This window comes from Myxine glutinosa, chromosome 4 (assembly GCF_964187855.1).
Source record: "Myxine glutinosa chromosome 4, kmMyxGlut1.1, whole genome shotgun sequence".
In the NCBI taxonomy this organism is placed as follows: domain Eukaryota; kingdom Metazoa; phylum Chordata; class Myxini; order Myxiniformes; family Myxinidae; genus Myxine; species Myxine glutinosa.
Genome location: NC_136264.1, coordinates 28,553,057 through 28,576,623, shown reverse-complemented (window position 1 = coordinate 28,576,623; position 23,567 = coordinate 28,553,057). Strand labels below are relative to the sequence as shown.

The 23,567-nt window shown below is 42.5% G+C and overlaps 1 protein-coding gene across 3 annotated transcripts in view; it reads right to left on the bottom strand.

Annotated features, from left to right (window-relative positions):
* LOC137424537 (polyhomeotic-like protein 2) overlaps positions 1–23,567 on the bottom strand; it is a gene marked incomplete at its 5' end in the record, with an annotated part of 138,152 nt that overhangs the window by 5,595 nt on the left and 108,990 nt on the right. Inside the window, 5 exon segments of one of the 3 annotated variants that reach the window (XM_078775543.1) lie at positions 1,017–1,365; positions 2,321–2,462; positions 4,837–4,945; positions 9,447–9,666; positions 15,516–15,748. In XM_078775543.1, the coding sequence (XP_078631669.1) occupies positions 1,017–1,365; positions 2,321–2,462; positions 4,837–4,945; positions 9,447–9,666; positions 15,516–15,748 (1,053 nt within the window). 3 annotated transcript variants of the gene reach the window in all.

Here is a 23,567-nt window from a genome sequence, read left to right as displayed (position 1 = left end):
CCCTTCTGCCCCCGATTGCTCAGTTTGGCCGGCCGGCCAGCTCTTGGAAGAGTCCTGGTTGTTCCAAACTTCTTCAATTTAAGAATTAAGGAGACCATTGTGCTCTTGGGAACCTTCAATGCAGCAGAATTTTTTTGTGGGCTTCCCCAGATCTGTGCCTCGACACAATCCGGTCTCTAAGCTCTGCAGGCAGTTCCTTCGACCTCATGGCTTGGTTTTTGCTCTGATGTGCATTGTCAGCTGTGAGACCTTATATAGACAGGTGTGTGCCTTTCCAAATCATGTCCAATCTATTGAATTTACTACAGGTGGACTCCAATCAAGGTGCAGAAACATCTCAAAGATGATCAAGAGAAATAGGAGGCACCTGAGCTAAATTTCAAGTGTCATAGCAAAGGGTATGAATACTTATGTAAATGTGACATTTCAGTTTTTTCTTTTTAATAAATTTGCAAAACTTTCTAAAATCCTGTTTTCTCTTTGTGATTATGGGGTATTGAGTGTAGATTGATGAGAAAAAATGAATTTAAACAATTTCAGCATAAGGCTGCAACATAATAAAATGTGAAAAAAGTGAAGGGGTCTGAATACTTTCTGAATGCACTGTGGCACGAGCCAGTGTTGTTGTTCTCCTCATTTCCCCTTTATAAGGGGTGATATCCAGTGGTGAACCCCAAAATGAGCATGTTTTATTGCAGGACACCTGTTTGTCAACTTTCTCCATTAAGTGACCACAAAAATGGTCGTAATGGGTTGACGAATAAAACTGGGCAGTGTTGAATGTTTTGTCAAAGACATGGGGAAGCTTATGGGTTACGGATGAAAAGTCACCCAATTATAGTCTGGTCTTTCTTTTCTAGGAATTCCCTAGAACGAGCTTGGTTTTGCCGAAGCTTTGACTCCAAATTCTCAATATGCCTGCCTTTGAACCCACAACCTCTGAAATGCCAGTTCAGTGTTCACATGGCAAGGCCACCATAAAAGAATAGGGATTAAAAGAGAAAGAAAAAGCATACCGGGTAAGCTTCGAATGAACTCCCATACTTGATCAACACTCCAGCAACTTGGAGGAGAAGCTGGAGTAACAGCACTCCCTGAAGATCCTCGCTCTCCACCGCTTGCTACAACTCCCCGTTCTACTCCACCCTCGGCTGTACCCAGCTGCCGCAGCTCACGGCTCTCGCGCTCACGTTCACTTTGACGACGACGTGTTGTCATCGCGCCAAGGCCCGAAGGGCAAGAAGTGGGCGATGATGGAGGCTGAAGCAGACCAGGCAGAGTGGGAAGGACTGAGGAGCAAAAGTTAGCTGGTTCTGAGGGACTTGTGGCATCGATGGAGAGGCTTGCTGTCGTGGCTTGGATTTTCTGCGAAAGATGGAAATTGAGACTTCAAGAAGAATCTTCATCTCAACATCACAATCACCCCCTCACCATCCCAATCTGCTACCACAACCACATGTTCTGCCACCCAGTACACTTCACCCCCCACTTCCCCCCACCAACTCTCCTCATTCACCCCGTCCTTAACAGTGTAATCTACTACTAATACTATTACTAGCACTTCAACGACTACAACTACAACAGCAGGTCCAATTTATCCCAAATTATTGTGGGATTGGCCAAGGAGAAGTTTAGTCCAAGACTTTTCACGAACCAGCTGGCCAGGCCTGAAATTCCACTGGAGCTTATTTGGGCAGGAAATTCATGGCATTTGGGCAGGGTGTGAGTGATAACTCACCTACTATTTGCGAAGAACACCATGGAATCTTTTCCGTCCACCAGATAATGCTAGCAGATGGGACACCCAGTTTAACATCTATCCAAGGCATAGATGGTTATGAATGTGAACTACAAACATTCAACGTCAATGATCGCTCCATTCAGGTTACTGCTGCAACTACAGACATTGTGTCCTCAACAGAAACGTCCCTCTCCCAGGATGTCTCCAATTTCTCTGTGCTTTCTCTCTCCAGAGCTATTTTCTCTTCTGTTTCAACCGGCCCCATCCCTGTGCCGGTGGCAGCCTTGCTGTCTGTGTCAAGAACTCTTTTCCTCACCCTCAATTGTCCATGTTAGCCCTTACTAACCCACTTGGATTTATCTGGCTGCACATACCCTCCTGTCGAGACAAATACATTTAAAGAAGAATGCAAAGATACACAGTATGACAGTCCACTGCAACGTGCTGAGTTTTACTTATCAAGAGTAACCGCTACTTGGTGTAACAACCTTTTGTTGTGCAATTTCTAATTCACACCCTCCTCCATATTCCTCTCTCCTGAGCCACCTGCTCAACTTGAGACCTAATGCCATAACAAACCTCAGAGAGTGTTAAATCACGGACAATGCTGTGTCGTGCTCCCCTCCGTCGACCTCTGCGGCCTAGTCGTTGTCCCCGCCATCCGTGCCGACTGTGGTCTGGCTTGAACAGGCCTACACGCTTTGTGCAACTCACATTGTACCTGTATGTTGAACAAGGTATACAAGGTGGCAACAAGACAAGGAACAGGCTCGTCTGTCAACAATGATCAAGGCATTTAAAGGGCTTGTTTGATTCAAAAAATCCTCACATCTAAGACTGCAGTTCATTTATGACAACTTCAAAATGTACAAACTCCGCATTTGATAATACAGCATCTGCAGCTCCTTAATGGTGGTTTGGAGTGCGAAATTAAATGGGATTAATACTTTAGTTGCATAATTTAACAATCGTAAGTTTTTAGTCATAAATACGACGCAATGAGTTGTACTCCATTATCTTCTTTTCATGAAAACAATGACAAACGAGAAACAGAAATCAGAGATTGCAGACCCTCGCCAGGCCTGGTTTTGTGTGTTGTTATGTATTTACCAATAGACGCAATTAATACGTTTCAATACGTGAGATATAGCCATACTAATGTTCCAATAGGACATAATTGATCAACTTACTCACATTCCAATAGTACATAATTAATAAACGTTCTCACGTTCCAATAGTACGTAATTAATAAACGTACTCACGTTCCAATGGTACGTAATTGATAAACGTACTCATATTGTAATAGTACGTAATTAATAAACGTAATCACATTGCAATAGTACGTAATTAATAAACGTACTCACATTGCAATAGTACGTAATGAATAAACGTACTCACATTGCAATAGTACGTAATTAATAAACGTTCTCACGTTCCAATAGTACGTAATTAATAAACGTACTCACGTTCCAATGGTACGTAATTGATAAACGTATTCACATTGCAATAGTACGTAATGAATAAACGTACACACATTGCAATAGTACGTAATTAATAAACGTACTCACATTGCAAGAGTAAGTAGCCATTAATAAACGTACTCACGTTCCAATAGTACGTAATTAATAAACGAACTCACTTTCCAATAGTACGTAATTAATAAACGTACTCACGTTCCAATAGTACGTAATTAATAAAAGTACTCACGTTCCAATAGTACGTAATGAATAAACGTACTCACGTTCCAATAATACGTAATTAATAAACGTACTCACATTCCAATAGTACATAATAAATAAACGTACTCACGTTCCAATAGTATGTAATGATTAAACGTACTCACATTCCAATAGTACATAATGAATAAACGTTCTCACGTTCCAATAGTACGTCATGAATAAACGTACTCACGTTACAATAGTGCGTAATTAATGAACGTACTCACGTTCCAATGGTACGTAATTAATAAACGTACTCACGTTGCAATAGTACATAGTTAATAAACGCACTCACGTTCCAATAGTGCGTAATTAATAAACGTACTCACTTTCCAATAGTACGTAATTAATAAACGTACTCACGTTCCAATAGTCGTAATTAATAAACGTACTCACGTTCGAATGCTAAGTAATTAATACATGTATTCACATTTCAATAGTAAGTAATTAATACAAACGCGCACGTTTTGTGAGAACAGACATCCAAACAAATGGATGGACACACATCCAATATCCTTTCCTATCCTCTGGTGAGTGTAAAATGGGAAGTCTTATTGAAGTGACAACTACAAGGTGACAATAATTTACAGCTTGGACAGATTTGACAGTTACACGATTTGATTTTAACCAAAGATTACACTCCAAAAAAAAAATCTTTGCACAAACAGGACATTAGAGTGGCGATTGCTATCGAACCAATTACGATTGCATGACAGCGAAGTAATGCTTTTTTTCAGGACATCGGTGGATAGCCTGCCTATCCCTCATCTTGAATCTTGGGCATCTGTTCAAGAGCCGGAACTCTGTGATGCCATGTGTAACCATCACAGTACAAGTCATCGAATAAGTAAAGGCAGACATCATCCTCACTGTGGAGAGCACATATATCTGGACAATTGATGTGAAACGTGATCTGAACAATACGTTTGCTGGTTTTAGTTCAAAGCACATGTGAAGCACAAGGAGGAGATCGACTTGGTTTAACGTGGCGATTGTGGTGACTGTCCAAGGTAATCCGTTTAGCTTTGGATTTACCTAAAAACTACAGCAAAGGGACAAAAATAATGAAGTTATCAAAAATAACTCCACGAGTGAACTGTAGAAATCGACCAATTTTTGAGGCAAAAATAAGATATCAGCTAATTGACAGAAGTATTATGGCATATGTTTGGCATATGACATATGACATATGACGTATGGCATATGACGTATGGCATATATGGCATATGTTTCACAAAGATATTTTGCCAATCTAGCGATTTACTGCAGCTGAAGCAAAGTAAATCGGTTGGTCATTGGATTTGTTGAAAAGACCGGTAAGGGCAGACATAAGGCAAAAATTGAATAAATAAATAGTAGTGGATAAAAGAAACAAACCTCTTGGCACAGGCCATGGAGCAAAAGCGCTTTGAGCCACCAAAACAAAAGGCATAGTCCATCTTACCACAAAGCTCACATTGCAACATATCCGCTTGCTCTGCCAGCTCTACGGTGAGGCGTGGGTCAGTGGAACAAGGAGGTAGGTAGTTGGGCGAGAGGGGCATTGTAAGACGTAAAAACAAAGACCTTTCTTTAATCACACAAGGCAAAACACAATACAATTTATACCCAGCAGCGATCATCGATATCTGCTCACATTTCACGACGTCAAGAATTCTTTCAGATACTTCATTTTACTTAATGCTAAAGCCAGCCGCACGATGAGGAGTTTTATCCGTGCTAATCTCGGATTAATTGGCTTGATGTTGCTGGGGCTTCGTCCAACAGTCAACTAGGGTTCGTATGACACAATCGACTGTTTGTCCTGAGGGATTGGTCCATGAGCAACTGCAATCTCCCGAATGTCACCACATAATCAGGGCCGAGAAACGCACGTTCTATGACCAGAGCAAATAACCCACGATTTACCAAAAGTTGGATTTTCTAACCTCAATGCCACACGTTTCACATGATATCAAAAAAAAAGAAAAAAAAGAAGCTTTCAGCATAAAAATTGGGGAAAGTCAGTTTGGTAGAACTATCCACATTTCTCCACTGAAAAGAAAAAAGAAAAAAAAGGCAAATTCAATGAATTTTTAAAAAGAAAATCTAATTTACAATCATACTAAAATACGCCATTTGGTGTTTGTCTGATTAATTTTTGACCCTATAGTCCGGCAGCTAAGCTAAATATAGCATAACAATTGTGCATTTTGTGAGGAAACCACCAAATTTGGCACACTAGTAGACTATCATATACACAAAGAATTAAGTTAAGCACCCCCCCCGTTTTTTTACAACCTCGCACATTACAAGTTTGTTGTCGTCAAAACAGTGTAATATACCCATGATATTGCTATATTTTCTGGAGAAGTGATATTATGGTCACATAAAAACATAACAATCATGCCGTTTTCAATATTTTATTCTGAATAATTTAAGGTGAAATTTTTTGGGAATTTTAGGCATATTTTCACCTCAATTTAAGTATGGAGCTATAGGTCCATCACGGACAGTGTGGATGACGTTTATGTTTTCTAACGTACAGTCATTGTTCTGAGAAGACCTCTAGCGATCTTTGCGTCAATAACGTGTGTAGGACCCACGTGATCGGATCACTGACTCAACCCTACGTCTCATAGACCCTGTAAGCCGTCGTATGCGTTGCTGTGGCAGGTTGAACCCCCTCGAGCACGTTTGGGACATGTTGGGACGACAAATTGCGAAGATGGTCCCTCCAATAGCCAATCTGGATGAATTGGAACGTGCATTACATCGGGAATGGAACAACCTGCCACAGCAACGCATACGACGGCTTACAGGGTCTATGAGACGTAGGGTTGAGTCAGTGATCCGATCACGTGGGTCCTACACACGTTATTGACGCAAAGATCGCTAGAGGTCTTCTCAGAACAATGACTGTACGTTAGAAAACATAAACGTCATCCACACTGTCCGTGATGGACCTATAGCTCCATACTTAAATTGAGGTGAAAATATGCCTAAAATTCCCAAAAATTTTCACCTTAAATTATTCAGAATAACATATTGAAAACGGCATGATTGTTATGTTTTTATGTGACCATAATATCACTTCTCCAGAAAATATAGCAATATCATGGGTATATTACACTGTTTTGACGACAACAAACTTGTAATGTGCGAGGTTGTAAAAAAACGGGGGGGGTGCTTAACTTAATTCTTTGTGTATATTATGAAAAGATCTGGATATTGGGCCATCTCAGATTCAGAGATTTCATTTTTGCAAGATTTGCAGATTTTGCAGATTTGCAAGCTGAGATTGCAACGCCAGGGACGGCCGACTCCTTCCTGCGAGCTGCCCACGTCACCCGCACAAGAAGAGCTCATCAAATCACTGCAGCGGCACTGCACATCCTGCAACACCGTGCGTATGAACGCCACTGTATGACATATGCTGATGATGCAGAAGACCTGCCTGAGTTCGAAGACTGGTGTCACCAGAGAGGAGAAGACATTCCCAACTTTCAGTACTGGGCAACTGTGCTGGAACTAGAGATGTTGGTACTGGTCTACGTGCGTTCTCTGCGGCAGGCTTCATTCACGATGTACCTTGATGCCCTGACGGAACTGGTCCCATGGTTCCATGCCTTAGACCACACACACTATGCCAGGTGGGTCCCTGTTCACCTGAGGGACATGGTTTAACTCCCAATGAAGCACCCAGATGTAGCCAGAGAATTCAGGGCTGGCAACTTCACTGTACAGAAGACGAAGAAGGTGTTCTCTTCGATCCCAATCGAATCGAAATCTTGCAAAAATCAAATCTCTGAATCTGAGATGGCCCAACATCCAGATCTTTTCATAATATGATAGTCTACTAGTGTGCCAAATTTGGAGCTTTCCTCACAAAATGCACAATTGTTATGCTAAGTTGCCCCACTACTAATACATTCCGTCGTTACTTATCCAATCTCAACCAAACTTGACAGGAGGACGAAGGGTTACACAATGAATGTTGTAGCGCATTCATTTGCCCCCCCCCCCCCCACCGCAAGGGGGTTTTCTCCCCCGAGCGGGTTTCCCCCGCCTGCCGTCAATGGGGTTGCATGTTGAGATGTATATGAATTAGCTTTATCGTGTCGTTTTTCCAAGGCCGCTTCGAATAACAAAACTAACGATAATAGCATAATATTCATGTTATTACATCACAATATTAATACCATTAATATCCCACCTCCCCAAGGTGTTTTTTCCTCCTTGAACAGACGAGTTAACGTTTATAAATAGCTTATCATGGCGTTTTCGTGGAAGCAACCGGTCCAACGGCCATTACCAGAAGTAGAAATATTATAAACCACAAACACGTATGATCAGCTTTTTAAACAGTCGCTAATGCTGTTGATAACACTAAATAAAGAAATTTGGAGGAATCCCAACATCCGTGAGGTAGGTTTTACTTACAGAACTGAACGAAGATCTACTGTACTCTATATACCCCACAAGGGTTGGGTTAATAACATCACCCATCCTGTCGCTAACATGGTGTTTTTCGTAGCGAACTTTTGAAACTCGCTCCTGCTGTTTAACACGAAACTGAAAGGGAGGAAGCCCTGGGTGTGCTCATTTACCAAGCACCTAGCTAGCGCTTGCCAAGCCAGCCGTTCCTTAAGGGTTTTGAATGGAGTGCTTGCTTGAATGCTTAAACCACTTGGCAATCTCTCCACAATAAACTTGGTAAATTAACACACCCAATGTTCTTGAGACCCGACCATAGATCGTCCGTAATCAATATACCCCAAAGAGGAATGACCCTTCCTGTCGCTCCCGTAGTGTGCAGGTGTACTAGTGCAATAAATTATGACTTTATGCCTTTGAAAATCCTTGAGAAAATTCCTGATTCACGCCAGTATACGTTTGTTACACCATGCACGTGAAGTGAAAAGCGGGGTTAAACAATTGGTTCAAGTCCGTCCGCCTATCTTATCAGTTTATGATCAAGTAACAAATTATTTAAATTGAATGTTAAATTTTGAACACAAGTCGGAACATGAATAAGAAGACAAGCTTGTCATTTTACCGTACCTTGGCTCTTAATTCATCCCAATCGCACATGTGCAGAGAGGAGCGAGATTTAAAAAAAAAATTTTTTTTTACTCTGCCTGCCTGCGTGGCAGTCAAACAAAACTGAAAATAATTCCAAACTAGAACAGCACTCGGTAGAGCGTGTACCTTCGCCAAGCTAACCAGTTTACGTTTTGTATCCCACTGATGAGCCGGATATAGATGCGGACCTGAACCAAAATCTAATCGGCTTGTTCTTGTTACCTACCAACTCATCCACCAAGTTGTCACAAGTTATCAACAACTTTTTTTGAAATATCATGCTATATATAGATTTGGCCCCATTACTCAATGGTGAAGAATCACTTGAAAAATTAAATAATTCTCTGATCCAGATCCAGATTTGGATCTTCACCAAAATCGAATATATTTGTCCTTGTCCTTGTTTTTTTTTTTTTAGTCCTGGCAGGATGTCACAGTCACACTCCCCACTAGCAAAGCCAGTGAGGGGTGTCGGTTTCGTCGCTGACAACCCGACCATGCGGCAGGTAGCACTGGATTATATGTTACTCGTGGCAGTCCCAAAAGACTGACCTGACCAGAATTTATTTTAATAAATATTTTAATAAATAAAGAACCTTCTTTATTTTGATTCACATGCATAATTGTAAAGAACAAAATCTTACAAAATTGCTGACCTTGTATTTTGAACTTTCGCCACAATTTCTGATCTTTATACATTGCAAAACTTGCATCAAATATATGCATGTTATTACTAAAAAAAAATGTCATGACATGAACATTACAAAAATTACAAAATTAGCACGTGTTTTGAACTCATTTATGCTTGGTTGAAGAGGGGAGCCTACACAATGTAGGTTTCATTGTAATTGGTAGAATAACAGGCAGAATTTGTACTAGTATCGGGGGAAAAAATTAATATATCAACAGCCATGTACCATTACCATTTTGCTGCGTACCGGTGCGAACCAGTTCCTCCATGTCTGTGTCTGAGGAATCAGGGTGACTGGGTGGAGGTCTCACACCAGATCCTTGAACAACACCCATGGCCCCAGTTCCCTGAGAACCAACTCCTTGTGTGCCACCTGGGGCCACAGCTCCCTGAACTTTAGCCACAGCACTTGGTCGTCCACACTGGCTCACAAGTAGAGATGAGCAACCAACCTAGTGAGGAAATATACAAAGCAATGGGATGGTGGAAAGGTAGAAGAAAAACAGTACAAGTTGTAAGGATTGCATTTTCCACCAAGTATTGATTTTTGGATATCAACATTGATTAATTACCAGTAATATCAGAAGTCCCCCTTTTAGACTTGGACTTGTGGGAGAGCTCATTTGACATGACAAACAGGCCTTATTGTTATCAAGGCAGCAATAATTGGTCTCAAGTTCAAACAGATAATCCGCAATAACTTGCCTGCACTGTTCCCAATACTTTTGATCTGTAGTAAAGCTTTGGCATACAGGTGAAAATATTGAATGCAGGTTAAGTGGTAGGAAGCAAACCAGTTGGCACACAAGAATGCATCATGGCGTATCATGAGATTACTGCTGCCGCAAGGATCGTTGCAGACAGCAGCTCAGATCAGCGTCAAGCCGGACCAAATGCTTAGGCCGTGCTCACAGACTTAATCTGTGCTAATGGCCAAGCAAATCAAATATCCCACAGTTCTGAAATACAAACTTGTGTTCACACATACCTCGGCTCTCAAAACTTTGGATGAACTCTGGACTTATCCTTTTGTATGAATACACCTTGTGGCTGAGACTTGAATGAAAGACAACTCATTAAGTCCAATGCAAAAATATTTCTATTTACCAATACATTATACCTCCTTCAACATGAACAGACGCCACGTTATTTTCTCCATTGAAAGGTGGATCGAGGTTGTCAGTTCAACTCAAAGGGGGAACCAAACACATTAGAGCTGGAACTCATCACCCAATTTGAGATGACAAGACACTTGGCGACACTTAAACCAGTCAGTGCACGGTGTCTTAAGAGAAGCTTCCAGGCCCACAACAAAACAACAAAACCGAAGCAAATGGATGGTGTTTGCTTTCAACAACATACTGAAAATATATAAAAAGAAGAAATTTGAACTACATAATCACATAACCCAGAGAGAAATAAGCTTGCAGCTGCAGATTGTTAAGCGTAATGTATATTTTTCGACTTTTGCTTGCGGGTTATTATGCGAGGGCGTGTTGAAAAGTAATGCCTCCTATTCTTTTTCTCCAAAGCAGGTAAAGATATTCAAATGAAGCATTAGCTCTTCCCGCCCCTGGGAATGAAGTTTCTGTCACGAGTTGTCTCAGTGCTACGTCAGTCAAGATGGCAGAGGGCAGCATAATGTTGCCAGTGCTGTGAAGTACTCGAGATGAGAGTTTGGGTGACCGACTCGAGATGAGAGTTTGGGTGACCGACTCGAGATGAGAGTTTGGGTGACCGACTCGAGATGAGAGTTTGGGTGACCGACTCGAGATGAGAGTTTGGGTGACCGACTCGAGATGAGAGTTTGGGTGACCGACTCGAGATGAGAGTTTGGGTGACCGACTCGAGATGAGAGTTTGGGTGACCGACTCGAGATGAGAGTTTGGGTGACCGACTCGAGATGAGAGTTTGGGTGACCGACTCGAGATGAGAGTTTGGGTGACCGACTCCAGATGAGAGTTTGGGTGACCGACTCCAGATGAGAGTTTGGGTGACCGACTCCAGATGAGAGTTTGGGTGACCGACTCCAGATGAGAGTTTGGGTGACCGACTCCAGATGAGAGTTTGGGTGACCGACTCCAGATGAGAGTTTGGGTGACCGACTCCAGATGAGAGTTTGGGTGACCGACTCAAGATGAGAGTTTGGGTGACTGACTGGAGATGAGAGCTGGGATGACTGACTGGAGATAAGAGTTTGGGTGACTGACTGGAGATGAGAGCTGGGATGACTGACTGGAGATGAGAGCTGGGATGACTGACGAGATGAGAGCTGGGATGACTGACTGGAGATGAGATGATTGGGGATGAGAGCTGTGTGCACCATTATGATCCTGAGAGTAAGAGATGGTCAATGGACTCCCAACACAAAGTATCACCAGCCCCGACTTAGCTCCATCAGATTTTCTTCTCTTCACCAAACTTGATGAACACCTTCAGGTAGAACATTTTCTTCTGACAAATGACATCAAGGACGCTGTGAAGCACTGGTTAAATCAACAGGACGCATGTTTCGATTGAGACCTCATCACAATACAACTAGAACTTTGGCAGAATTGTGTGGACCGCAGTGGTGATTATGTTGAGATTAAATACACAGCATGGTAGAATAAAGATTGATGTTGGTGTCTGTCTTTGCTTCAATCGATTATCTTTACCTCTTTTGGAGAAAGAATAGCAGGCATTACTTTTCAACAATGCTCGTATATTATAGTTATCTGCCAGTGCTTCTCCAGGATAGAAATATCATTTTCTTTCACTCAGCGCTTTGTTGAAGCATTCTGCAGCATTACTGACCAACTTACTTCCTGCACATTTCCCTACTCTTGCTTGTCAATTCAATTCTTGTCAATATTAGTTGGACCTCTGGTAGCTTGTAAATGTTCCTGCGTTTTTGCCTAAGGAAGAACTGCTGAAATCTATCTATCTGGGTTCTTCCCAACATCTTTGTTCCTTTCACATTTCTTTCTACTTTTTCATATTTCTCTGGATTCATTCGAATTCTTGCTTGCTCTTTATTTCACTCTTTCTTTATCTATCTGTCTTGGGAGAAGTGAATTCTTGCAGAAAAATTTCTGGAAGGTTCAATTGGCTGCACCTGGATGGGTTTGAGGGTTGAAGAGTAGCAGCTGAAACCCGAATCCTATCCAGGCTTCTCCTGATGACTCCATCTTTGCTTATTCGGGTTCCTTCTGATGACTCCAATGCACTATTTGGTTTTCCATTACATTATATTGTTAAGTAGCAGAGGTACCTTCCGGGACCAGCATAACAAAACCAGAGCAAACAGATAATGTTTGATTTCTACAACATACTGAGAATATGTGGGCTGACAGTCATCTCTTGAGGTTGTAGTCCAGAAGGGCTGTAGCAGAGAAATCGGTTGGTAAATAAGGCATCCAAAGTTTGGGGCTTAACCCCCCGCCATCTCTCCATTTTTTTTTTCAAAAAGCTCAGGGATAAAAAAAAAACCCTGAAGTTGAAGCATTGTTTCCTTTGAGAAAAATGACGAGTGCTTGTAAGAGGTAAAAACATTTGTAAACATTACCTAAAGGGTAGCTCGAGTAGGAGTGAAGAGTTCAAGAATTGAATGGTAGTGAATCAAAATAAAGACTCGGGAGATTAAAGCAGATCAAAAGTGCAATTAAAAACTCTCGACAAAATTATTTGGTGGCACGAGTAAGATATGCATATATTCCATTCAGCTGAAAGGCAAGGAACGTGTAATTTTTTGGGGAACTGAATAGTCTTAAAACCAGGAATGCTCAACAAGCAGTGATTGATGAGTCAAACAGCAGAAGCAGTTTGACCTGCAATATGGCCCTGAACCCAATTGCAGTGCAGTGTAGGAAGCAACGCACCCAATGAGAACGATGCAGCAATAATGCAGGAAGCATCCGGAAGTACAGCGTCGGAGTCGCAGAAAGTTGGAAGCGGCGAGGTATGGGTGCAGAAAGCAGGCATAGATGGAGAAGAGGGAGAGGCAGAGGAAAAGGGTGGGTTTTGAGGCTGTTAGCTTGACAAAGAGTCACAAATTTTGAGCTACCTTTCACAATGACATCATAACAATGAAATCGTTTCAAAAATATATTGTTTAAACAAATTGACAATAATTATTGACATTTCCTGAAAACTACGGTAAGTATACGGTGGAAGCGGAGACCGTTTCATCCCATACTGGTGGTCGTTGAAGACCGCAACAACATGTATGTATTCATATATATATATATATATATATATACACACAACAGTTAGGTGGAAGGGTGGAGGGGTATCTAATGCTAGGATGTGGTAATAATAGCTTGATCCGTGGATTGCTCACGTTTTCAAACCCCAGGGCCAATTCCCCTGCACGCGCCCCCAAAATTTGCTGTACCACATTATTTTCACACGTGGATGAAGGGTCACCCTCACAATAATGAACAACTTTCAATTCTTAATCAGAATGATTCTTAATAAAAAATCAAAATGGGGGGGGGGAAAAAGAGGGGGAAAAAAGAGGGGGAAAAAAGAGGGGGAAAAAAAAACAAACAAAAAAAAACGTGCCTTTCGCAACCTTGTGTTGTCTTGGGACCAAAATCGCCTGGGCAGTCCAAGCTCCGCCCCTCTCTTGGGCATGGAAGCAACACGTCACCATTGGACGATCACACATAGGTTCAAATAAAACACTAATAGTAGAGTCCCTGTATAAAGAGAGTTGTGTCAACTCAAATTTGGACGCCATTTTGTGTCTAAGTGTGTCGGATTAGATATACATGTACATTCGCGATATGGGGTGATATATTCTAAACCTGCTATAAAAAAAAATTACTACACATATTTAGTCTTATTATTACATACAGGTGATATTTGTTTTGTCAAAAACTCAGCTATTGCCGTGAAAAAGAGCTGTGTGGTGATATTAAAAGTGGTATGGCAATGCATATTACAAGCCAACACTGCATATAAGAGCTAACATTATAAGTAAGACAAACCAATGCTGTCGTTCTCTGAATTTTAATAACTTTTAGAAAGGAGTGTGGGCATATCCAATATTTTTTAAAGGGTGCCGAGAGCAATTCCGGTGTAGGACTTCCAGCCGACATATAGTCTAACACACTTAAAACAAATTCTGTACGTGGTATTGCCATATTTCTATAGTGTACAACTTTAGTTTTATCGACATTTATATTCAATTTCCATTGTAATGATTTAACAAGCTGCAAGTCAGCTTCTGTCTCTGACATAAGGAAAACGTCATCGGCATCTAGTAAGATTGAAACGTTCATTTATTACTACACCCTTGCCCAGAACTCTGATGGATATTGCCTGATCGATTAATATGTTTCATAGCTGGCGACTTAATTAACACTTAATTTTCGACTGCGCCAAGCCGTAATTAAACAGAGAAAAAACTTTAAAAAATACCTGCAGTGTGCACGGTTCGTCTAGTCGAACAGATATGGAAAAGCACAGATAAGACGTCGTATTTGTCCCAAATTTGTCTTCTGACTTTATCACTTGGAAATCTATACATCTTATATTTCCCAGATTGGTTTGAACAACCAAAAGCAGAACAACCAGTCATTTTGTTTGGCAATAAACAACATTCCCGTACCAAGCTGACGTTCACGCACGGTGAAGTTAGACACAAAATGGCGCCACGAAATCACGTGACCAGAAATCTCGGGTCAGCGCATGGCACAACTCTCTTTATACAGGGACTCTAACTAATAGTAATATCGAAATGATCTGATTTTGGTCAGGTGATCCTACTTGTTAAGCATAATCTCCATCGTTTTCAATGCATTTGGTCCAGCAATCAACCAACTTTATGATCCCAGCACAGAAGCCTCCTTCTGAACACAGTCAACATGGCTCTGTTAACCTCTTCAGGGGACGCTAGTTTTTCCATCTTGGAGTGGATAAGGAGGATACGTGAAGTCGCTTGATCTTTCCATAATGTTTATCTCGAAAAGTGTAATAAACTTTGTTTCTGCCTGAAATGGGAATAATTATTGGGGCCTTTACTCCCTCTACATGCACCTCATTCACAGAATGCTCGACTACTCAAACAATATTGATTTAAAAAATCCTTTGAAAGTATAACACCACAACCAAAACTGCCCATCAACAATGGCGACTCATCTCTTGAAGCATCACCCCAGGATTCACACATTATAGTACATAAATTCCTCGACTACTCCCATAATTAGATACTTGTATTGCAGCACATTGATGCATCATATTCAGAAGTGAATGTTGCTTGTGCTATTGTTTAGTGTTGACGATTGTGCGATTATGAAGTTCTCTGATGTCCTACCGGGAAGGGTACAGCTCCCTCCTGTATCACAAACCCCTCGATCACGTGCGTCAGAATTTGCGGCTTCACCACCGCCTGAGGAGGTCTGGAGGCCTCGGCTCCGGAACCGCCACGAAGTCCCCATGCTCCTCCGCTGGGCGCCGTACCTCCCGATTCTAGCAATGTGGGCACAGGTTCTGTCTCCATGACATCTGCAGCCTCCTGACAGTTGATTCGTGGAGCCTTGGATTTGTCTTGGTGGAAGAAAAAGCCAGTAGCAGAGAGTAAAAGGGAATCGCAACAACAAACAAAAGCAAACCGATTGTATGTACAACAGCTGCAGTCAATTCCGACAATTCGAATTCCCTTAATACTCGTACATATGACTATTTTGTAATTCAAGCCTTAAGGTCTTCTATTGTATTTCAACAACAAAAATAAAGGCAATGCCTCTGGGCTCACCTGGCAGAACCAGGAAGCGACAGGTATGCGTGGATGACCAACAAAAGATGTAAATTAGCTGATGGTTTGAACAAACTTGTGAAAGTACCATTCAGAGATTATTCCTACCAAGTTACATCTAAATCGGGTGAATACTTTTTGAGAAGGCAAAAGTAGTGATCCCGGAATCGTAATGACCTTTGACCTTCAAATTCACCGACTTAATACGCAAATTTTGATGGGATTTTCAAGGCATCAGGTGGCCTTGGTCCTCATAAGTTCTACAAAGTTTATGGGGGGGGGTGGGCGAACCCCCCCCCCCCCCCCGTAGACCCTGACATTTTTAATGCCGTGAACAAATTTTGGTGGATCACAGGTGATGAAGGTTGTGGTCAGGTTTTGTCAATATTGTGTGTGGAGCTTCGGAGAACAAGATCTGAGTGTTTACCTACTGACTTCTGGGCACCGAGCGATGCTAATACCTCACCTGAATGATGTTCCAGGTGAGCTAAAAATGACAGCTGAGATCACGCCTTCATTCATTAACTCGGCAATCAGCCACCTTTCACTTGGCCGAATATAATTAGCACCAAAATCAGGGGATCGATTAAAATCCACCTTAAATTTCGTAAGCTGATCAATAATAATCTGCCCCCTGGACCAGGAATAAATTTGAAAATATGTTTGTTCTTCTTTTGATAGACCTCAGGTCCTTATAAAAATACAGGATACCTGCAAACAAAAATCAGAGAAATGTCGGTAACACTGATAGGTTGGACGAAACAGCCATTTTGTAATTTCAATTTCCCACAACTTTCTCGCAAATGATCCGATAAACATCCCAACAGCATTTGGATGAGGAAGGAGACAGGTGGTGACAAGTATTTTATTCGTACATATTATTATATAAATATGAATATAAATATGAATGTGAATATGAATACAAATACAAACAAATACAAATACAAATATAAATACAAATAAATAATATTTATCTATACAGTACTGTATATATAAAGTTGTATTTTGGGTCTGTCTGTCCAGAGATGCAAAAAAAAACATTTTCAAACCTGACAGGGTGCCCAGTATGTGCATGTGCAGGTACTGTCGTGGCCAAAAATATTGGCACCCTTGCACTTTTTCCAAATAATGCACCATTTCTTCCAAAATATTGTTGAAATTAAAAAATATTTTGGTATCCACATTTGTATTTCTTTGGTTTACAGTGGAACAAAACAAAAAAAGCTGAAAAAAATTACTAAATCTTAGCTTATTCCACACAGAAATCCTAAAATGGCCCGGACAATGTTATTGGCACCTTTTAGAAGTTGTTTGAAATAATTAGATTTCAAGCAGGTGATTCTCCTTTACTTTGGAATTGAACTCACCTGTGGTGAGTTGCAGGTGCCTGCAAAAAAAATAATCACTCATTCAACCAGTTTGAAAAGAGAAAAGGAGTTATTCTGCTGTTTTGTGTCACTGTGGTACCACAACGAGCACGGAGAAAAGAAAGAAAACCAGATAATTGTCTGAGGAGGTCAGACACAAGATTGTAGCCAAGCATGGACAATCTCAAGGCTACAAGTCCATCTCCAGAGACCTTGATGTTCCTGTGTCTACAGTACGCAATGTTATCAGGAAGTTTAAGGCCCATGGCACTGAAGCCAACCTCCCTGGATGTGGCCGCAAGAGAAAACTTGATCGAAGATTGCAGCGAAGGATTGTTCAAATAGTCAGGTTCAGTATGTCTAGATTTAAAGTTTCATTGGATTTTTTGGGGGATTTGGAAAACTATATATTTTTGGAAACTATATTGTATTGTCAGTCAGAAAACCAATGTTGCTATTTGCACAGACTCCTGTATGGCGGCCATCTTGGATTTTCAAAATTGCCGCCGTAGAACTAATTTTTCTCAATATCTCAGCTTCAAAATAACATAGAGCTTTGATTCTAACGGCTAAACATACATTTTCAAGGGCCCCGAATCCAATGGTAACAAGTTCGATAAGCTAGACATGACCATAGAGCTCCTATGTGGCGGCCATCTTGGATTTTTCAAACTGGCCGCCGTAAAATTGATGTTTCTCAATATCTCAGCTTCTAAACAACATAAAGCTTTGATTCTAACGGCTAAACATACATTTTCAAGGGCCCCGAATCCAATGGTAACAAGTTCGATAAGCTAGACATGACCATAGAGCTCCTATGTGGCGGCCATCTTGGATTTTTCAAACTGGCCGCCGTAAAATTGATGTTTCACAGGATCTCATCTTCTAAATAAGACGGAGCTTTGATTTTTCTAAATCCCAAAAACAATCCAACGAAATCTAAAATCTGGACATGCTGAACCTGACTGTGTTGACTGTAATGAGAAATACTATTCTACTGCGAGTGTTTTGCCCTTTGTGGGCCTTTGTGGCATACTGCCAAATAACACACAGATACTCCTAATGTTCATGAGAACTTAAAATCTGTTTACGGGTGGACAAGCTACTAAAGTAATAAGTTTGATCCCCAGGGTACAGCTGAGGAAAATAATTAGTTTACAGCGTGTGTTTTTGTATTATTTATATACTGAGCAATATACCTGATATTGTGGTGATGGTGGTAGTGTATTTGTAGCCTATTATACATCAATATGTCTGTGGTGGTGGTTGTATATATCGGTGACGGTTCCCTTTGCTTTGCTGTCTTTGCAGGTTCTACATGTCACATTATGAGTGAGATGCAACAAGATGGTGAAGGGGCGGAGCAAGCCCAGGAGTCCACGAACTGTAAGCAGTGCATTTTATGCAAGGCTGATGATGTCAAGAAAGGATCCTTGGTGTTAAACCCCAGAATAGATTCCTACCAACATTTAGTGAAGACAATAGAAGAAAGGGCCAGTTTGCATGATGGCATCTACGTTCAAGTCCATAAACGACTCCAAAACAGCACAAAAGAAACACTCTCTACAGAGAAGGCAGTTTGGCATCGCACTTGTTACTCCAGTGCAACTAACAAGAGCGAGATACAACGTGCCAGAGACCGCCATGCGCATGCAGTAACAACTGGACACTATACTGCAAAAAAACGCGGACAGAAGAGAGGAAGCACAGAAATGGACGAGCCAGGCTCATCAACATCTGATGCAACATCCCCGTTCACACGCTCGTGTACAGTGCCACTGGATAAAGAGCAGTGTTTCTTCTGCCAAAAAGATGATGGCCAACTACTCTACCAGGTTAGGACTGAAAATGCTGGTCAAGAGCTTAGAGAGGCTGTAGAGAAGTCCCAAGATGCATTATTGAAAACACGATTCAACACATGTATCTCACCAGGTGATGCACACGCAATTGACCTTCGGTACCACAAATCTTGTTGGAGAAGACATGTGTTCCATGTAGTACGAGACAGACCTAGCGCAAACAGAAGCAGCGCAGACAAAGAACTATTGCTGCAACGGGCAAGTCTGATTGAGATGATCAACCTGATAGATGTCAAAACACAAAACCAAGCTTATCTCTCCATGGATGACATTGAAACCACTTATGTCAATATGATTGGCGCAGAACACTTGGAAAAGCATGTACCTACATTCAATAGAAAGTGGCTGAAAGAAAGAATCGTCACTGAGTTGCCAAGCGTGACATCTGTTCTCCAAAAAGACCGAAGAAAATCGGCCATCCTCTACTGTCCAGATGCATGTGAGGAAAGCATGGTTCATTCTGCAATCACAAGTGATGGCGATGACGAGAACAACATGAAGACAATCTACAAAGCAGCACAAGTGATACGGAAGAGCATCGCAGAATTCATTAAGAAGGACCAGGAAGCAAATACCATACAGATACAGGTGCCCAGCGATATCAACGATGTTCCGGCTGAACTATACACCATGATCCGCTGGGTAATGGTACTGGTAGGGCCTGTCGACAAGCTGGAAACTGAGAAGAGGACCAGTGTTGTTGACCGCCTCTGTGACGGAGGACATCACTCACTGTGAGTCAGAACATCATGTATGGATTCAAATCCAACAGACAGGTGAAGTACAAACCAAGCAGCGAATCCGCAACATTCAGGCCACCCCATTCAAGAGAAAACCCCCAAGTCCTGGGATTGGCTCTGACTGTCCATCATGACACATGCAACAAAAAGCTGATGGGACTTCTCAATGCACATGGCTACTGTGTTTCGATTGTCCGCGCCCTCCTCATGGAAACTGCTCTTGCCAATGCTGTCGTAGAAAACACCAGGCAGTTTGAAGGTCTGTACGTGCCACCATTCCTGAAAAGGGGAGCCTTTGTGTTCTTTGCTGCAGACAACACGGACTTTGCCGAGGATACTCCTGACGGGAAAGGAACCACTCACGCAACGATTACTGCAGTGTACCAGAAGTCAGATGTCCCTGGAGAACCAGTTGCGCAACCTCTGATCATCAGTGATGCACAGAGTCTATCGGTCACTCCATACCATGTAGATGTGCTGCACTGTGACAAGCCGAAACCACAGCTTACGAAGAGAACAGAGGAGTTTGTCATCAACAAGGGGGTCTCCAGATCCTATCAACTGACACAACTGGGATGGGTTGTTGCTTCTGCTCTATCCAGGATGAAAGCGAGGGAACACTCCAGCAAGATTCCAGGTTGGGCAGGATACAACTCGCTCTTGTCTGAATGCCAGTCCATGACTCGGGTTGGTGCCTTGCCACTACCTCCAGAGGTGGCGCATGAGTGGCCAACCCTACTGACCGTGATCATGCAAGCCAGTCAGCTAAGGATGTTGGCAGTTGGTGAAGATCATCCCACTGTAATTTCATTTGACATGGCCCTCTACGAGAAGGTGGTGCAACTGCTGGATGCAAGACCTGACTTGAAACGCACAGTCGTCCCCAGACTGGGTGAGCTGCATGTTGTCATGGCGGCTCTCCGAGCCCTCGGAGCCTCCATGGAGAACTCAGGCATTGATGATGCTTGGGTAGAAGCTGATGTCTATGGTCCAGCCACGACGCGGCAAATCCTGAAATGTACACACTACAAGCGGTCTCTCCGTGCCCATATATATTCATATGTAGCACTTTATGAAATGGTTCTGGAGGAGTTCTTGAAGGACAACCCACAAGTAAAGGATGTGTGTTTCGAGGCAACAGAGGGAGTAGAAGCTGCCTGTGCTGAGACGAACAAGTGCACAAAAGCTGAATCTGTAAAACAAGCAAACACCAAACTCCTTCAAGTCTTGACATCTGATGGGGTGGTGACGGCACTCGAGGAGTGGGAAGCACGGAGATCCAAGAATGCAATGGTTCAAGTCAATGATGAACTATCTACATCGGGTGGAGACAATCCTGTTATTTGTGGCAGCATCACGGAGTGCTGACCTGGTGCTTCACCTCCAAGCTGGAGAAGAACTGAGCAAGTTATTCTTTGCCATGGACCGGATCAAATACAAGTGGCTCTGGCCCCGATACATCGCAGACATGTATGACCTAAGAACCAATCACCCTAGGACCTGGGAAGAACTAGGAGCTGGCAATCTATCAGTAACCAAGAATGACATCCCGTTTGTATCCATTGGACCAGATCATGCATGTGAACATCTGAACAAGCTGATGAAGATTCACTCTGGACTGATTGGCACCTCTAACAATGCCAATGCTAGACAGAGATTCTTCATGGTTACACCAGAATTATCACGCCTGTCAAAAGACTTCAAGAGTCAGTTTGGCCTGGAAGGTGACAAGATCACAGAACATCATGACCTTGGTCCAAGTGCAGTCAAGAGGGAGCATGAAGCAATCAACAAGATCAAGGCTGCGATACTGAGTCACGGGAATCCATTTGACACTGAAGGTGACAAGCTGCACAATGTGATAACGAATGCTTACATCCCAGACGAGTATGTACCACAGATCTTGAACATTGATGTCACTGGTCAGAAGTTGTATGAAGACTACAGCTCCTAGTTCTTCCCAGGCGTATCAATGGAGATGTTAGCCTCTGGGCACCAGTCAAGAAGGAGAACAACAAGATGTTCACGTCTGGGAACAAGAGAACCACAGTGAAACTCAGAGACAGGACTGTGGATCTGAAGGAGACTAAGGAACTGTACGGAAGGCTCATGGTCCTTGCCAAGTCAAACAGAGACGTCAACCAGAAATATGCCATCGGAAATTACGAGTTCACTGTGACACCAAGAGCACTGTTCGCTCCAGATGGGACAATTCTTCCATGCACTGACAAGTCGAAGTTAATTCATCTCCTCGACAAGTTAGCAAGAGCAGAAATTCACCCCGAAGATCAGCAGCAGACACCAGCTGCAAGTGTTCTACAAGAAGATCCAATGGACACAAGAACTATGGCATTCCCATCTAGTAAACCTACAAGTCGGAAGATTGCACTGGTGGATGGGATGGTACTTGTGCATAAGCTGACAAAGAAACCAGCCACTGTAGTGAAAGTCAACGATCTGGGTGAATGCTTCAATGACAGACTCATGTCTCTAACAAAAGATTGTGATGAGATCATACTGGTCTTTGACACGTACAAAAACGATTCTCTGAAGAGTGCTACCAGGGCTAAAAGAAGGCAAGGAAAGGATGCAGTACAGTATCAAGTCAGAGATGACACCAACATCAAACACATCCCAATGAGCAGATTCCTTTCTCATGACAAAACAAAGGCTGATCTGACTGACTATCTGGCAGCGAAAACTCTAGAATACAAGTCACTCATCCAAGTTGATCATCACGTCTGCTTCAGGGCGTACTAGGAGCAACAGTGACCTGCTCTTCGAGGACAACAACCATGAAGAAGCTGACACCCTGTTGATCCACCAGGCCGTGCTGGCATCCCAGCGAAACCCACATGATGCGCAGTTGGTGTTCTTCTCTCCCGACACAGATGTCCTGGTACTAGTCATAGCAAACTATGACCTACTGCTGAGGAATACATCCATTTCCATGGCCTCTGGAATACTTCAAATAGAGCCACTGTGGACAGCTCTAGGGGTCGAAAGAGCAAAGGCGTTGCCAGCCTTTCATGCTTTCACAGGGGCAGACAACACTGGGAGGTTCTCTCGAATAGGCAAAGCAACCTGGCTGCATGTCTACCTCAAAGCAAGTGAAGATGTCATAGACACCGTGCGAATGCTTTCAGATGCAACTGAAGTGACGGAGGACATGTTGTCCACACTAGCTAACTTTGTATGCGCTGCTTACTCTCCAAATGGCATCCACATCGACAGCATCCCCGAACTACGATGGTATCTCTTTTGCAAACACATGGCAGAAAGTGACAGGCTTCCTCATACTCTTGGAGCTCTCAAGCAGCACATCCTTAGAGTCCATATCCAAGCCAGAGTGTGGGGTCAGGCAAGCATTGCTCAACAGGATCCTCAGCTGAATTCCCTGCAAAACGGCTTTTACAAAGACACGGATGGACAAGTGAAACCAACCACAACTGAGGAGCCTCCAGCCCCCAAGGCCATCATTCAAATGGTTAGATGTCAGTGCAAAACAGACTGTTCTTCATCTAGTTGTTCCTGCAGAACAAACAACTTGGCTTGTACAGACCTTTGTCAGTGTGACATCCAGTGCCAAAATGATGAGGACTCTCAAGATGTGATGAACGAAAGCGATGATGAGGATGATGATGA